The sequence below is a fragment of the Muntiacus reevesi genome, chromosome 7, assembly GCF_963930625.1.
Source record: "Muntiacus reevesi chromosome 7, mMunRee1.1, whole genome shotgun sequence".
NCBI lineage: Eukaryota > Metazoa > Chordata > Mammalia > Artiodactyla > Cervidae > Muntiacus > Muntiacus reevesi.
In genome coordinates this window covers 81,256,540-81,275,965 of record NC_089255.1, presented here as the reverse complement: position 1 = coordinate 81,275,965, position 19,426 = coordinate 81,256,540, and the positions used below count along the sequence as shown (strand labels likewise).

General features: G+C 34.2%; 1 protein-coding gene across 1 annotated transcript in view; it reads right to left on the bottom strand.

Annotated features, from left to right (window-relative positions):
- Window positions 1–19,426, bottom strand: part of RBM25 (RNA binding motif protein 25) — a 49,698-nt gene that overhangs the window by 27,948 nt on the left and 2,324 nt on the right. The window contains exons 2-6 of the mRNA XM_065941752.1: window positions 14,855–14,975; window positions 11,698–11,747; window positions 9,594–9,761; window positions 4,886–4,943; window positions 1,947–2,107 (exon numbers count right to left, since the gene is read on the bottom strand). Of these exons, the coding sequence (XP_065797824.1) occupies window positions 1,947–2,107; window positions 4,886–4,943; window positions 9,594–9,761; window positions 11,698–11,747; window positions 14,855–14,960 (543 nt within the window). The 5' untranslated portion in view covers window positions 14,961–14,975. The remainder of the gene's footprint in view (window positions 1–1,946; window positions 2,108–4,885; window positions 4,944–9,593; window positions 9,762–11,697; window positions 11,748–14,854; window positions 14,976–19,426) is intronic.

The following is a 19,426-nucleotide window of genomic DNA, read 5'->3' as shown; positions in this document are numbered from 1 at the left end:
CTGCAAAACTATGCCATGTTTGTCTTACGACTTCAATACCTCTGGAAACCATGCCAAATGCACCCAGAAGTCAGGCCTGTTAATTTTTGAAATTTCATTTTATCTGAAATAACTGCTTCATTTTTATTAAGAGGTAGCTTCAACTCCATTCTTGAGGAAAAATATGAACAGATTTCAATTGCGATTCCTCTTACAAACAGGGATTACAAAATGAAGTCACACAATTATACATTTCCTCATTTATATAAACACACAATGAAGTGATTTACTTTACGATTGGAGCACAACATTTGCAATGCCACAATTTAAACCACCTCACAAATGACCAAGCAGATTAAAATAATGAGTCCAGGGAAATTACATAAAACACTTTGAAAACACTGTATCCAGGCTTTATTTTAAATATGAATTTGGTTATCACAGCAAGGAAAATCTAAGACCGTTGGCTTTTTTAAGGTTTTAGGGCTACGACAGACAATAGTGCTGATATGAAATAAAATACAATTTCTCTGGAGTGTAAATTGTATTAAATCCTTATACGGCTAGGTAAAGACAGTAAAGATTATCAGGTGAGCAACATAAATCCAACTGTTACAATAAATGTTCACCCCATTCTCATCAGGGCAAGACTCTGACCTAGGTTCTGTGGAGGTACAAGATGAAAAAATAGTCTGTGAATTTATTGCCCTACCTTATAATCAGTGAATGCAGGATATGAGGATGAAAACGGGATAAGAAGGTGTGAGAGAGTGATACAAACAAAATACAAAGCAGACTGATATAACAGTAAAATCCTGCTTTATATAAAAAGAAAGGATTTAATTCTGCCTGAGAGGAATCAAGGGTAGGACTCATGATAGTTACATGAATCAAGCAACATTTAAACTAAATGTGGATAGAATTTCAACAGGGAGCTTGTATGGGCAATAAGGATATCAAACCACAAAGGAGTTTGTAGGAATATATGACTGACACACAGAAGGCGACTGATGGAGTAAGCCAGAAAGGTAGATGGGAGCAAGGTTAGGATGCCATGCTAAGAATATAGGCTTCATATTTTGAGAAATTCAAACCATTAAGGATGTATGAGCAAGGGGCTGACATAATTACACTTAATGTCTTATACCTTAGAGAAAAATGCCTGGAAAAATATGCAACAAAAATGTCTACGGTGGTTACTAATGATGATAGGATTATGGGTTGTATTCAACGTCTTCTTTAGAGGTGGTTCTGCTTTTATGAATACTTTTACAATGTTTCTGTAAAGGAGGGAGTAACGGAACTAAGGAAGCTACTTCTATTTTGAATAACAGTTAAAAGACTCAACAGATCAAAAAGGCTGTTTTGTTTTTATAGAGATAGATAGGTAATAATGATTCTACTCTGGATTCATTCAGCTTGATATGTCAAAAGAAACTAGGAAGGGAAGACAAGGAAATATACACTAAGGCTTTAGCTACTTTTTGCTTTGTTGAGAGGGGGTAGTAATGTATACACTACAAAACAAAATACAAAAATTTCCTTTACATTAGCTTCACTTAATAGAGCCACCACCTGATAAAAGTAATAAGATTTATTCTAATTCATTTTAGAACCTGTACACTTCTAAAAGAGAGGGCAACTAATAAAAGCTTTGTAGGTTGAAATATATTTTGTACTTACTTACAAAGCTGTCTTAGTGAATTAGCTCTATTTGAAATAGTCTACCAGTGTTTTCTCTGGCAAGTTAACCTTGTCCAACCTCCCTTACTACCTTCATCCCAACCTGGAATAAGCAAACCAACAGTCATCCACCCACTATGGGTAGATAAAAGATTTAAAATAACTATATATAAAACACACTTGATGATCTTGTGAAGCCCTGTATTAGATTCATTCATAATGAGAAGCATTTACACTGAAAAAGCACAGTTAGCCTAGAGAAGACAATGCTATAGAAAACATACCCCATTAGAAGCTTTCTTCTTTGCTTTCCATTCATCTAGCTGTGCCTTTGTCTTTGCATCAACTTTAACAAGTAGCTTCTTCTCTCCAATCTGCAGGTCATGCAATAACCTGAGTGCACGGAGCGTAGACTCTGGTTCCTTATACTCACAGAATCCAAAGGCTAGCAAAGGATACAAAGAATTTAGTAAGATATCAAAACAATTATGAAAGATGAAAAATATTTATGGAAAACTGAAATCATTATAGAGATCAAAGCATTATAACGCAAAGATTATTTCATCACTCCTTCTTTTCCTTCAATTACCTTTGACATGGATTTCTCTTTTAGCACTCTCAAAGAACCAAAAGAAAAAAAAAGAAAAATGGGAAAGGAAGAAAAATTCTCATCAAGCAAAATGCTAGTATTAGAAATGCTGAAAAAATACTCAGCAAAATAGCAAATTTCATGATTATTTCTTTTAATTATTTCATGGATTCATTCCATCCTCAATTTCCTCACAGCTACAGTGAGGCAAGAAGGCTGCTTGAACCTAAATACAGCACTTTTCAAAGTTCAGAGATGTTAAACTACAAAAGTACTAATCTTTTATTCTATTTACTAGTCTAATTTTTCTGTCTCTGTTTCACTTTAATAGCTAGTCTATTTTCATGATTTTTAATAAAGATATTAAAGCAAAATTAAATTTAAAAGAACATTGAAAATAAAATTAAACAAATGAATCCAAATATGTTTACACTTAGTGATACAACTACATGTTGAGTGATTTTTAAAACAGAAAATTTGACTATATACCTAAGAAGGATATATCCTAAAGACAAAAAGACCTGTCAACAAGCATATTACTGATGACAGTATTGGTGCTATTGGTCTGAAATTATTGTATGTGAAATGTGAGAGGATAACAATAACAAACAATAATTATTTAATAGTCTATCATCCCCAGTGTTGAAGCTCAGGATTCTAAGTGTGGAAGAAAAACATAAGACATATGACAAAAAAGATTAGATAAAAATCTTTTAGGCTTGAATTTGAATTACTGTTCATTGGCAAAGTAAAGACCAAACAATGGATACAGTGACTGCACCAATATCCAGACGGTCTTTTTGAAAACAATTTCCCACTAAAAAGAACCAGAGCTTCTTCAGAAATGGCTGATCCCAAATCTTGGGCAGAAAAACTACTAGCTGAACTTTGTATATCTTATTCCCAGATAACAAGGAAGCTATCAAAGGCATTTAGGTTTGGGTCAAAAATCACTGAAGATCCAATTTCCAGAGGCAACCTGAGACAACTTAAGCTTCACTAGGGATAATGACAATTAATCTATATTAAATATAATAACAAATTGAATACTCGTCAATCTAGAAGTTCAAAATAGGTCTTAAAAAAGTCACTGCTAGAGGATGCTAAAAACATAAGATCATTCTTTTGAAAAATCAAAGAACCAAAGCATTTATCTCGTTATTCTTATAGAAATTATATCTCTAAGTAGCCAAATAGTACATGGAAAAGGAAGTTTATCCTTATGGATATATTGTATTAACAAATGATATTTGTTCTTCAATGAAGGAATAACAGAATTCTTCCAAACAGACTGTTACATTTGGCAAATCCCCAGTGAATGAATCAACCAGTCACTGACAAAAGCTGCTACCATTTAAAAAAAATTATAAGCAAATATGACTCCTAATGGAAGAAACTCCTAATTAGAATTCTTACATATAAAAAGCATCAACAAAAATAACATAGACAAACTCAAATTTGATCAAGTCTCAAGCTACAACTACCAAACAGTTTACACTACAATGCAGTGGACAGAGATGCAAGGCATGTAATTCTGTAGCTGCAATCAGCAAATCCAAACTGAGAAAACACTGCTGGGCAAAAGACCCAGTTTCTCCAACAAATCTCAAGAGAAAGAAGAAAGACAGAACAACTAAAAATATTAAGAATCTCAAAAATATGTCAACCTACGGCAATGCAGGGATTTTACATGAATCCTGTCAGAAGGACTATCTAAGAAACTGACATTTGAGTCAGCTGGACATCTATCTGATCATGGACTGGATGTTGACTGAATGTTGGATATCTAAATACTGAGAATAATTAGAAGAAATGTTCTTTCCTTTGGTCTTATAATTGCATTTTAGGTATGTTTTTTAAAAAGAACTTATCTTAGGTGGGAGGGGGATTTAGGATGGGGAACACACGTACACCCATGGCTGATTCATGTCAATGTATGGCAAAAACCACTACAACACTGTAAAGTAATTAGCCTCCAATGAAAATAACTAATTTTTTAAAAACTTATCTTTTGGAGACATAAAAATATTTATAGACTAACTCATCTGGTGCTCAGGACTGTACGAATATAAAAAGAAAATGGACAGGGTACAGGTTAAGCTCAAATGGCATGACCTAATAAATGTTAAAACGCTAGACAAGTACGTAAGAGTTCACGCTATTCTGCCAATTTTATATATGTATGAATTTTTCCATAATAATAGTGTTTAAAGAATGTATATCAAACAGGTGTTTCTGCCAACTAGTATGAAAAGAATAATTGGCTTTTAAGACTAACAGGTCATCTCATCATCTCTTCTACACTTCCTTCCTAAGTCCTAACTGCGTCAATTTTTTTTTTTAAATTGTCCCATCTTGATCATACACTCCTGCTCTGAAACAAAAAGAACTTTTTAAAGTAATAAGAAACCAGTTAGCCTAATTTTTTCCCCCTCTACTACCTCCTGTTAGCCTTTTTCACTTCCTAATCTCACCTCTCAGCCAACATCTTCCCAATTGCCTTTAGTCCTTATTCCAGTAGGAGTGAAGACAGAGTGCTAACAAAATTCTTCCATGGTTAACAGGAGCAAATGCAAACATAACTTATACTCACAGATTAAGATGATCTTAATAAATAAGAAAAAAATTACCTACCTTGAAGTTTTCCAGATGCACCTTGTACTCTCTTCCAGCTCAAAACCAAGCCACATTTCTTTAAAAGAAAACAAAAAAGATCCTTACCACTTCAAGTTATAATGCAAATAAGAACTTAATTATATTCCTGCTTAGGAAAAAATAGAAGCCAAGAAATTCTCAGCAACTAAATTTTGCAATTCCCACAAGCTTATTATATGAATAAAATACACAAGTCATCTTAAAGGAAAATATAAATTGTGACTCATTTCCAGAAAACTATCTTTCAATAAATTAGACATTTTAGTTTTATTTATCTTACAAATACATGTAAATAAACCCAAAATGCCCAAATATTGTAATAGTTAGAACTAGAATAAATTCAAGTAAATACTGTAAGCCCATAAAGACTGTTTTTAAAACACATGTATATACTATATAAGAAAAAAAATTAAAACACATGTATATATTATAAAGGATTTTTAAAGACATAGGGAAATGCTTGATATGGGATGCAAATATATCATGAGACATGAAACTGCAGATACACAGTAATCTTTTTCTTTTTGGCCTCACCCAAGGCGCATGGGCTCTTCAGTTTCTCGACCAGGATCGAACCTGCATCCCCTGCACTGGAAACATGGAGTCTTAACCACTGGACCATTCAGTCTTAACCAGTGGTAGTCCCAATAGTAAGATTTTTAACTATGTAAAGAAAAACATTTCCATAAAATGATCAGAAATACTCTAAAATGTTAATGGGGCAGGTTGTCTGAAGGGTGGGATATTTATTACATTTTGTTTACTCACAAAGTTTATTTCTAATTACTAAACAAAAATTAGAAGGTTTAAAAGAAGTTTTGTGGAAAGTAATAACTAAAGATTATCTGTCAAAGCTGAGAAATGCATGGATTTTTCACATCTTCGTTCAGAGAAACTACTAAAATGATAATCAAAGAATTGGGACTTCCCTGGTAGTATAATCTAGAAGTTAAGACTTTAAGTTTCCACTATAGGGGGTATGGGTTCAATCCCTGGTCAAGGAACTAAGTAAGATTCCATACGCCTCGCGGTGCAGGCAAAATATATATAAAATACCATAAGGTCAAACATAGTGTGAGAGAGTAACACCAGAATTTAACAGGATTTTGCAAAGATAAAAGGCAAATGGATGGATAATAGTTCATTCAGGAAAACAAAGAAAGCTATGACTCCAAGTGTGTATAGAAGCAGATACTGATAAGAAAGAAAAAATTAGGCTAACTGACTCTATCAATACAAAACCTAGTGGCATCCAGACCAGGGGCAAAAGGTACTGTGGAGAATTGGGCTGAAGTGTAAAGCTGAATAGAAATAAGTTACTGCCTGACAATACAAATATGAAATAATCAAAGTCTCAGAGGCTTCAAGCAACTACCCTTTCCCCATCACTAGAGAAGAAAGTCTGAACAGCAACAATCTGAAAAAAGTGAACTAAACAAGCTTGGGATGTGGAGCACCAGATATGAAAATACCAATAAGATTGCAAGAGTAAGAAGGGAAGAAAGTAAAGGTATAAGAAATGCTTTAAAAAAAAAAAAGAAATGCATGCTTCAAGTCAGTCCTGTACCTGCAACCTCATACAGGCAGTCAATCATAAACTCACTAGGCATAAAACTCGAAGTTTTCTAGAGAAACCAACCCACCTCAAAGAACACTTCCCGGAATTTAAAACCTCAGGCTGCCAGTCAGATTACCCTACACCGATGCCCAACATTTTATAAAGTCAGCTTATGTACACAAAACTCTTTTAATCCCTAACACTTAAATATGGACAATCAAAGCTCCCCAGACATCCAAGTAAAGTCTTAAAAGTAAAAAGAGAAACAGAAGAGACAAATTCAGGAATTCAAAGATATCTTAAAAAAGACTCTGCAGCACATATACATCAACAGCAGTTTTAAAAAATGATGCTTCAAATTGAAAACATACACGTGTGTCCACACAAAAACTTGTACACAAATACCCACAGCATCATTATTCACAACAACCCAGTGTCCATCAATTGATAAACAGATAAACAAAATGTAGCATAGCGACTAAATGGAGTATTGAAGTGAACTGAAGTAAAGCCGCTCAGTCGTGTCGACTCTTTGCGACCCCATGAACTGTAGCCTACCAGGATCCTCAGTTCATGGGATTTTCCAGGCAAGAGTACTGGAGTGGGTTGCCATTATTAGTTGGCCATAAAAAAGGAACAGTTTCACTAATAAGCTACACCATAGGTGAATCTTAAAAACATCAGGGTAGGTCAAAGACAAAGCAAAAAAGTCACATATTCTAAAATTCCATTTACATAAAATGCACAGAACAAGCAAATCCACAGAGACAGGTTTAATAGTGGTTGCCAGATGCTGAGGGGAGGAGAAAATGGGAAGCAATGTTAATGGGTACAGTGTTTCTATATGGGGTGATAAAAATGTTCAGGAATTAAAGACAGTGGTGATATTTGCAAAACTCTCTGAATATACTAAAGGCCACTGAACTGTGCATTATAAAAGGGTGAATTTTATGGTGTGTGGATTATACCTCAATAAAGATGTTTTTTAAAATGTCCTTCGAGGACTTCCCTGGTGGGTCAGTGATTAAGAATCTGCCTGCCAATGTGGGTGAACACAGGTTCAATCCCTAATAAGGGAAGGAGGACTCCACATGCGACAGGGCAGTTAAGCCCATGCGCATGGTTGCTGAGCCTGCACTAGAGCCCGCAAGTCGCAGCTACCGAGCCCACGTGCCCAGAGCCTGTGCTCTTCAACGGGAGAAACCACTGCAATGAGGAGCCCGCACACCACAGCAAAGAGTAGCTCCCTACTCACCACAGCTAGAGAAAGCCCACGCAAAACAATCACGACTCAGTGCAGCCAAAAATAAATAAGTAATAATAAATTAAAAATACATCTGTAATAGAAATAAATAAAATGTCCTTCCAATGTTCTACCTTGGGGGAAAATAGACATTATCTTTAAAAGTGAAGACAAGCATGCCCAATGACAGATATTCCACTTCTAAGAGAATACATGACAGAATTTATTTCATGTTCACTTAGTATATGTGCTGCCGAAGCGAGCACTTCCATGTTCGTTTAGAAAGATGTATTACCAGTAATAACATAGCAAAACATAATATCAAAAAGTGAAAATGATCCATATGACCATCAGTAAAAAATTTGACAATTTACAGCATATCTCTATAACGCAATGGCATACAGCAGTGAAAAGTAAACAAACTAGAGCTACATATATGCTGGGTGAAAAAAGCAAATTGTGGAAGAATACAGATTTTAAACTTATAAATGATAAACTTTTATGAATATAAATATGTAATTAGAGTAAAAAATATGGTCAGGAATGATGAACACCCAGTTTAGGATAATGGATTCCCTCTGCTTATTACCTCCGTGAAAAACAGAAATGAGAATTAGGACCTTCATGTTTTGTTTCTTTGGGATGAAAATCTAAAGCTAGTATCACAAAATACTAAGATCTGACAAAGCTAGGTTTTATGTTTATTTTCTAAATCCTTTTTTTCTGAACACTTTTTAATGCAAGGATAACATGATTTATAAAACAGAAATGGCAATAATGTACATTACTTATAAAATGAAGAAGGAAAAAATTTTTAAATAACTTCTCTAAGACACAGCAGAAATTATGGAAGGAGTGAGTATGGATACCGTTAATTTTCATTAAAAAAGTCAGTATTCTTTCACTTAAAATGTGCAAGTAGCATCAGGATTAATTTTTAAGACTAAGACAAAAAAGAAAATCAATGACCAGGTCAAAACAACTGACTATATACGCTCAGAATAAAAACTTTAAAGGGAGTCAATCAATCACCACTAGATGTTAAAATCACTGTTTCAAAGGCTTCTAAAGAAAAGGACTCACACAGTCTCAAAAAATTAACCCAGAAGTTACTCATTAATGACAAAGGGAGAAAAGATACCCTAAAATGGAGAGATCAGACCACCTCAACCGAATAACTTAATACCACCAAATATGGAACCAAGAGACATGGTGTTTCTTGCTATGCTGCCCCTGAGAACAGTCATCACACATGGCCCATTCTTATAAAAAATGCTTACTCTAAATCTAACTATGGGTAAACAATCAATTCAAACTGGGTGAGACATTCTGCAAAAGACCCAGACACTTCAAAACATCAATATCACGAAAGACAAAAACAAGTAAACAAAGAGAGGCAGGGAACTGTTCTATAATAAAGAAGCCATCTAAAGAACCATGACAATTAAATGCAATGTATATACATCCCTGACTGGATTATAGACCAAAAACAAAAAACACCCATTATAGAAACTGTTGGTAAAATAAATATGAGCTATATGTATTTTAATTAACAATACTGAATCAACCTTAAATTTCCTAAGTGTAAAAAATGTAGGAGAGTACCTTGGTCATAGGAGATATAAGAAGTATTCAGAGGTGAAATGTAATGCCACAACTTACTCCCAAGCTATTCAGAAAAAAACTAAGCAGTGTGTGTGTGGAGAGAGAAAGAGAGAGGGAAAACAAATGTGGCAAAATGTGTTGCAAAGGTGTTCATTATTTATTCAACTTTTCTGCAGGATTGAAACTTTTCAAAATATGAGACAGTAATTTAGTCTTCTCTGATTTTTCTTAAGTCTGAAATTAATAACAAAAAAATTTAAAAATGAAAAAGTTTAACTTACAGCAAGGAGCTGTCTTATAAGCATGTCTGAGGCTTTCTCAGAAATGTTGCCAACAAAAACTGTAGTGGTGGGACCACAGTTTTCATCATTCTCTTTAGCCTTCAAGCCTGGATGATCCTTTCTTGCTCCCAAATGCTTTCCAACCATGGACACGGTGGGTACTAAGACCTAAAGTGAAGACAGACAATAAAATTTGAACTTGCAATTAAATTTGCTGTCACGATTAATATAACATTAGGGTAAAACATCAATTTTAGTTTTTTTGGGGGGCCACACCAAACACCACGTGGGAACTTAGTTCCCACACCTGGATGGAACCTGTGCCCCCTGCAGTGGAAGCTCAGAGCCTTAACCACTGGACCACCAGGGAAGTCCCAAAACACCTATTTTAAAGTAGCAAACATAAAGGACAGGTTCTATATATTTAATAATACTATAGATTCTATATATTTAATATAAAGTTCTCAAAGCACATTTTTCATTAATACAACTTATTTATGACAAGTAAAGTGTCACTATTAGATTTTGCTGTTGTTGTTTATTCACTAAGTTGTATCCAACTCTTCTGCAACCCCAAGCACTGTAGCCCGCCAGGCTCCTCTGTCCATGGGATTTCCCAGCAACCATACTGGAGTGGGTTACCAATTCCTTCTCCAGGAGATATTCCTGGATCAGGGATCGAACCCGCATCTCCTGCATTGGCAGGCGGATTCCTTACCACTAAGCCACCAGGGAAACCCACTATTGGATTACCTTTCTTATAAACACAGCTTGGAAGACCAAATAAAAAAACTTGGGATAGAAATTTTATGTTTAAGACATCAAAAATCATTTAAAGTTTTCAAATATACCCACACATTTCTTCACCTACTATACTCTGTACTAGTATAAAAGGAAACTTCAATTATCCCTGCTAATTTTCCTGCAGAATTGCAAATATTCCCATAGCACTCTCCCCACACTTTAGGTTTACCTTTTCTTAGTTACTTGTGTTTCTATCTTATTTTTCCTTTCATAAAGTTCAACTTCCCAGAGGGAATAGTCTTACTCGTCTTTATATTTGGAATTCAATCTAGCAAAACATATCCGGTAGGCACTGAAGTGGTGAACTGGGGGAGCTACATTTTCCTCGGCTGAGATGCAGGAGGACAGGAGTACTCGTCATGTGTGGGTTTCCCAGTGCATGCCTCCCAATGAATGTCCAATGCAAGAAAGGCTGGACGGCCCCCTTGGTCCACCTCACAGCAAGCTCCTATTTCATTACCCTTTTAATATAAATAACACTTCCCTCCCTCTTCAAAACCCACAGGTTAAAAAAACAAAAATAGCTAAAAGTAATAAGACCTAATCTCCCTCACTAAGGAATTACAATTTAAACCCTATATTCTACTAATTAACTCAAAGAAAAATTCTGGTTAAACATTAAGTGGGTTATCATTTAATCACGTTACAGTATATATATTTTATATATATATTCTATACTACACTATACATTCTACACTAAGATGCGTAGAGTGTAGAGAAGCTTTTATGAATGTGGAGAATTAAAGTTCAAGATGTAAGACTGAATAATAAAACTTCAGCAGAGAAAAGGTTTCAGTAAAACTTAAGAAAGTTTGATGGTATCATACTAAAGGACAGAGGAAAAAAAGAGTTTTAAGAAGCTAAAAATCAGGTATGTCAGAGCAAAGAGTAAAAATATATTCAACTTTCATTTCAAATTTTAAATTTCTACTAGATCATTTCTGCATTTTTTTTTCTTTTAAGAAATCAGATATATCAGATCACATCTCCTACTTTCAAGAACCAAGACATGAGGGAGTAGTGGAAGAGTCAATGTCTAATCTGAAGTAACACTATATGAAGAGTCTAGAGAATAAGAGAAAAATCACAAAAACAAAATAATTTATTTAGGGAGCATTATTCTAGGAGCAACTGTACTTGAGAGAAAATACTATTATTTAAATTAGTATGATATACATGAATGCTCTTTCTTCCTATTATTCTTTTAAACATTTAAAATAATTTATCTGAGTTTATCAAGTTGTTTAGATTCAATTAAAAGCAGCAGTACTTGTAATTCCTCCTTAAAAGTTATACTTACAGTTGGAGCAGGAGCCATAATGCTCATTGGCACAGGAATCATTGGAGTCCCTAAAAAAGAAGCAAAATGCGTCTTAAGAATATAATTATATATACAAGAATATATTCTGTATCAAGTACATGCCATAAAAATAAGTACCTTCAAAGTGCTTTTAAGGGGAAATATAAGACTAATGAAAAATGAGATATTAATGAGATATTTTTCAAAACCAAATATAGTTTACAGATTGGTCTATCTAAATAAACTTAAAAACAAAAACACTCATAAAGCAAAAAGACTACCACAACCTGCTATTGCCTTAATGAGTACAAAATTCTGGACAGTTATCAATTCATTTAGTATATGTTTTTTAAAAATTAAAAGGAATTTAAAATTTCTTCTATAAAACCAATACGCTGGTAAGGAAACAGTTTTTCATCATCACCTTTCCTGATTCTGAACAAGTAATTAAGCTTTATTCTCAATGCCTTAAAATTTCTTCACAAACTGGAAGTAATATAGTCTTCCCTATAACTCTGTAACACAAGGACTTTGTTAAGTATGTTACTAGGAAAGACCATCAGAAAATAGATATTATGAGACTAAAAAAATAAAGAACCCCTCAAAAATTGATGCCCAAATGAAAGTGGCTCAGGACACTATCCTTCTCAAGAAATTAATGTTTGATAGTTGATAACTATTCAGATTTCTGTTAACATTATTTTCTTAATTCTTCTTTTCAGGACAAACTCCTTTATTACAGAGCAGTTAAGTTACTGACTGTAATTCAGTAACTGTTACATGGAATAATACACTGATAGTACTCAAGCTCTCCCACTACATCCCTGGCGGCAAGGGGCTAACAAATACATACCCATGATTATCTCAAAGAACAGCTTAAAACAGCCAGTTACAAGCATAAATGTCTTAAAGACTTTTATAAGTACAGCATTCTACTCCACAATGTATAAGCTTAAGTAGTTTTTTTAAAATTATGATTTACCCTCAAATTCCTGAAGTTTTAAATGATACTCCAGAAAAATTCCATATTTATCTTGTGGCTTTTCACATCTACTCCAACACATCTGTGTACTTGACCTAAAGGTAGGAGGCCCCCAAAGCTAAGCCTCTGTAATGTACATGCTATGAATTATCAACCCATCAAATTAGCCAATTGCAAGGTACTTTTGATTCTGCAACAGTCAAGCTCATTAGTAAACACTGTAATTTCAAACAGATAATCCAATGGTTAAAGCCAGGTAACTGATGTAAAGCTTTCCTAAAAAGAAACACTTCTAGTTGGTTTACAAGATCATTTGTTGATTTCAGCCTGAATTACATGGATTCTATGTTAAATGAAAATACTTCCCAACATGCAAAGTAAGGAGAACTCTTAGATAATATCTTTCATAAGGGAAACTGAATCTGTACAAAATGTTTTCAATCCCATTAAAAAAAAATCAAGTTTAAGTCAAGCAATGCTAATTATAAATCTCAAGAGTTCTCAAATGTGGGTTCTCTTAACTGTGCTTAAATGGATACTTAGGAATCACCTGTGAACCTGTTAAAAAGACATTCCTAGGCCCTAATTTCTAAGGATTTGATTCAGTAGGATGGGGCTGGACTTAAAACTTTTTTTTTACTTTATAAAACACTGAAAAGAGGAAGCTTTTAAATAGAACTTTGGAAACCTCTCCAAGATGTAGTCAAATACATATATATATATAAGTTAAGGCAGAATAGTATATATACGATGTTACTACATTATCTGTGCTAAAGGAATTACACAAAAACAAAATGGAATAGAAAAATATATATTTAGAGCGGCTTGTAATATGCACCAAAAAATATCTGGAAGGATAAAGAAGAAACTAATAACCCTGTTTTGTTTTCACCTTTCAGTAAGGGGACAGTAATAAATTATACAGGAAGGCGAGAAAAGTTTTTCCCTGTACACCTTTTTGATTGGTATAAATGTATTACCTATTATTTAAATAAAGATTTTAAATTTCTCAGATGAGTTCAATATTTGGCCAGAAATGGAAACTCCCACCATAGGAAAATGAGACATCACATTTCTAGAACGCTAACAGGCAGCATTTCTACCAATACTCGTACACATATTTTCTAAAGATAATACTGCAATGACATAAGGACACATTAAAAAAAGCCACCATCATTGGTGGGAATGTAAACTGGCGCAGCCCTATGGAAAATAGTATGTTGTTGTGGTTTAGTTGCTAAGTCATGTCCAACCCTTTTTGACTCTATGCACTGTAGTCCACCAGGTTCCTCTGTCCATGGAATTTCCCAGGCAAGAATACCGGAATGGGTAGCTATTTCCTTCTCCAGGGGATCTTCCAGACCCAGGGATCAAACCCAGGTCTATTGTACTGCAGGTAGACTTCTGCCTTGCAGGCAGAATCTTTACCAACTGAGTCACCAGGGAAGCCCCGGAAAATAGCATGGAGGTTCCTAAAAAACTAAAAGTAGAGCTACCATATGATTCTACAACCCCACTTCTGGGCAAATACAGAGAGAAAACTCTAATTCAAAATATGCATGCACCCCAACGTCACAACACTATATACAATAGCCAAGACACGAAAGCAACCTAAATGTCCATCGACAGATGAATGAAGATATGGTATATAATGATGCTTACAATGGAATATTGCTTAATCATAAAAAGAATGAAATAATGCCATTTGCAGCAACATGGATGGACCCAGAGATTATCATATTAAGTGAAGTAAATCAGAGAAAGACAGACATCAAGTGATACCACTTACATGTGTAATCTAAAATGATACAAATGAACTTATTTACCAAACAGACTCACAGACAGAAAACAAACTTATGATTACCAAAAGGGCAAGCAGGGAGGAATAAATTAAGAGTTTGAGATCAGCAAATATAAACTACTATACATAAAACAGATAAACAACAAGGATTTACTGTATAGCACAGGAAACTATATTCAGTATCTTAAGGATAATGAAAAAGAATCTTAAAAAAAGTATGTGTGTGCATGTGTGTGTGTGTATATATATATATAAAAAACTGAAACACACACAAAAAAATCCAAGAAAATGAATCACTTTCCTGTATACCTGAAACTAATACAACACTGTCATCATCTTCTAAAATACAAAAGCAACAGTACCCACAAACTTACCTGGAGGCACGGGTGGTGGAAAGCCAGGAAACTGGGGGGGTGGGATCCCTGGTGGGAGTGCTGGGATCCCCATCGGAGGGCGATTCAAATGAGGGGGAAAAGACATTCTTACTGCAGCAGTCTAAAGAAAGAAATCATGGCAAATCACGTTATTTGAAAAATTTACAATTTGATATGCCTGGTTTCTTGGCCTTCATTTTTAGAGTATCTGCAAAATTCTGAAGTTTCTTACCCAAAGGAGTTGGCAAAGACCCTCTTTTCTCTGTCTGTCCATTGAGAATTTTTTAAACTTAGATCTTTTCTAAAATAAGTTCCCAAAATGTACACGATCTAAGTTCAGGATAGACTCCTACAATCATATGGGAATACATATAAAGGAAGAAAAAAATTTTGAGGTTCAGTTAATATCCAAAAATTAAGTACCAAACATCAATGAATCTTTTTAAACCAAACTCAGAATTCAGGAAAATATCTAACAGTTTTTAAGTGTTCTGAAGCGTTCATTTTTTATGCACCCTGAAAACTAAATTAACAAAGTCACACAGTATTTGTTGATTCAGTGTTGGCCAGTTCTTGAAGGACAAATCAATGTCTCACTGACATTCTACAAACCTGGGAAGGTAGGGGGGAACCTACAGGTATCAGGTCCCACTGAAATCATTCAAATATAAAGAAAATATCCAATTTATGACAATGGGAAAAAAGTGATAATTTTTCTTAAACGTTAAAGCAAACCTCTTAACCATTCCTGAATGATATTTAATGAATGGATGAAATTCAAGAATCAGATGCTGGTATTCGATTTTTAAAAATACAAAAACACACTGAACTGTTTCATTTCATTTATGACACTACTATCACTCAAAAGAAACTTTTGTCTTTTTCCTAAGACTTTCCCTATCCTCAAATTTTATATGGTCAATATTTTTGTCAACGTACTCAAGTCTCCAAAACTACTGAGAAAAGTTTAGAAAAATGATGTTAGAATGTCCTAGTAAGATTCCATGCACCAAAATAAGTGGGTTGATCTGATATTAATGATGCAGCTAAAAGTAGTAACTTGATTAACAGGAGATTTTCTGTTGTATCCTTGGAAAAACTCCCCTACCTATACTCTATAACAAATGATCCAGAGTTGTCTAAAGCTTTAGAAGATGTTTTTCTCTACTATTTTCTTTTCTGGGTTTATATATCGTTTTACTCATCCTACAGAAGAGAGAGGATAAAAAGTGCTTGTCTTCCACTTCCTTGCCCCTAATCCCAAGTTTGGTATAAATCACTGGATTCTTGTAAAATACCTTTCTCTATACAAACTAATATATAATATATGTTTTTGGGCAAGCAATATAATCATAGTATATTATGTACATTTCTCCTTCATTAACATCTCTTCATGTCATAAACTTCTACTCCATTCTTTATAAAGCAATAAACTATCACTATACAGATAGAACTTTCTACCAACATGGATGGTTATCTCCGTAATTTACCTCTTACAAATAATATTAAATGTTCTTGGACATAATGGACATATAACTCTAAGCACCTGTGCCAAGTAATTCTAGAATACAGATAAGTACTGCTATATATATGTACACTTTACCTCCAAACCTACTGTACAAATATTCCCACCAAGAATATTTAGGTATGCCCCTTCCTTATATCCTCACCATCATTTCAATCTGATAAGTAAAAAAAATACTCTCGTTTCTACTTGAATTTCCCTAACCATTAATGAGATTGAGTATCTTTTTACTCCTTTATCAGACATTTCTTTAAAAAGTATGCCCTTTACCCTCATAGCTATTCTTCCTCAGAATGTTTTCCCTTAAGAAGTTAGGATATTAAAATATTCTATAAAATCTAAACTTCAACTTCAAACACACAGCACACTTAAAATATTCAGAAAGCTTTACAGGTAAAATAAATACCTAGAATAATGCCATGTATCAGCAAGGAAGCTATTGGAAACGCCTTAAAATAGTAGGTATAAATGCAACTAATTTAAGACTGTAAATGTGTTGAATCTTTAAATAATTTTTAAAAAATACTTTCTTGCTCAAAACAAAAACAAATATTTTATATGGAAGGGGACAGGAGCATGTATCCTTTTAAAACATCGAGGGCTACTGTCCTACTTACAGAAGTTCTTGTATTATCATTATAATACTCTATCTCAGCACTTTCTTAGAAGAACAGTTGGTATTAATACCTGTTGAATAAATAATCAATGAATGAATCAGTAAACAAATAAACACTAAGAAACTCTTTAAATAAATTTATTAAGAAGTTACCATGTGTGGGTACAATTCCAGCAGTGACAAGCACCTAGCCTCACAATGGTTACAAAGATTGAACCATGAATTCATCTTTAGAATCACTTTTCCCCCCAAGTATTAAATGCAAATACTACTTAAAAAAAAACCAAAACCCTCTATGTTCTTGGTGTTTAAACTATTTTTTCAGTTTTCAAATGTCTTTTCATTCTAGAATTAACCAGATTATGTTTTAGTTTATGCAATATAACCATTTCATTCACTCCAATTTTTCTACAGAATATTTCCCTTTTATTTGGAACTGTTAAAAACTTGCTTATTCAGAGGCTGAACTTCAAAGATGAAGGCAATCTTAATAAGATAATGGCCCCTCCTACAGAAATTCAGAAAACAAACATTTCTGGTGATCTCTGATAATTAATGTTGACTTTAAACATCCTAAAAGGAGAGCATCAACCACATATTTCAACATAGAGCTTGGTATGTTTTGATGTATGTGAAATGACTGAGAACAAACTTTAGGATAAGCAAAGTCTATCATTTTTACCTGTAAGTGATAGACTGTAATCCTCTTACAATACTTTATAAAGATTGTCAAAGTTGGTATGTACTTTGTTGAATGAAATAGGGAAGAGAGCTAAGGAATGCTTTATTTTAAACAAGGTGGTCAGCTTCACCAAGAAGGCAACATTTAAAAAGACTTGCAAGAGAATGAGGCAGGAAGCCCTATACTGGGGGCAACAGCCTTTCAAGCAAGGAAACTGCAAATACTAAGAAACTGAGGTGTGTTTGCTCGAGGAATAAGAAGGCCAACAGCTGAAGCACAGGACTGGTGCAAACTGGAGATGGGAAGGGGGTTCAAAAAATGTAATGCTTTGTAAACTGCTGTAAAAACACTGGGTTTTACTCTGAAAGGTTTTTGACTTGACTTATATTTTAACAGTGTCACTGGCCCCTATGTTAAGACTGGAAGAGAACAAGGATAGAAAAGTGAGAGACTATTGAAATAACCTAGACAAGAGAGGTGGCCTAGAACAGGTGGTGGTAGTGAAGTGGTGACAAGTTACTGATTTCTAGATATACTCTGAATGGAGTCAATTGCCGAGGGATTGTGTGTGGGGTTTAACAGAGATGAGGAGCTTATTTTATCAGCACTGAAATAAATTATTCAAAGAATACTTGAAATTTAAAGCATTTAAAGAATACTTGAAAAGTAGTGCTTCACTTTTGGAAGGTTCAAAACATTTTCATCCACCAAGGATGAAACTTTATGGCCCCAAATAACAAAAACAAGCACCTACGTTGGAAGTGTTTCCTATCTCTATTGTGGTAGTGGTCAGACAGATGTATTCATCAAAATTGACTGAAATTAAAATGGATGCATTTTAATATATGTAAATTTTATCTCAATAAATTTGGTGCTCCCCCAAAATAAAATAAAGAAGCTTTATCTTTGCATTCTGCTTCTCTTTTCACCTTTAAACCACTTTTTCTGCACTCTTAAGAATACCATTACTGCTTATATGCATTCATCCATTACAGATTTATCCTGACAGGAAGTATTTCACCTGGGATATAGACTTACAGGCTAACCTCGTCAGGAACAAATTTCTAAAATGGTAAGAAGCAAATGAACCAACAGTTTCTCCTCAGCAAACACTCATATACAACTTATTCATTTATTCCATAAAACATTTAGTTCCAATTATGTGCCAGATTCTTTTCTAACATTATTTTTATTAGTTCTGCAAGAGAAAATCTTAAGTTATGTGTACATGCAACCAATCGAGAGGCTCAACATTAAATATAAATGATTATTAGTGTAGCATGCAGTTTCCCGCTGTGCTTATAGCCTGCAAGGTACAATGGACTGACGTAACTGTCCCAGACTAAGCAAGGCAAGCCTACCTCATCAGAGATGAGTGGTAGTCTAGAGCTATGGTGGGAGGAGGAAGTGACTTGTAAACAAAAAAGAGAGCCTTTGGGATAATGGTTGCACATCTCTGCACATATACTAAAAATCACTGAATCGTACATCACAATGAGTGTGTTTTACATGTCAATTATACCTTAATAAGCTGTTTTAAAAAAAAATTAGCAATATCAATTCCGGACTCCTTCAGGCAAAACCAAATTAAGACCTGTAGACTACACTGTATCAATATTAATTTCCTGATTGTGTTGTTAGTTTAGAGAATGTTAACTGTTTTTAGGAAATACACACTTAAGTATTAGGGGTTAAGAGGGACACCACATCTGCAACTCACTAGCAAAGATTTCAGAAGAAAACTATGAA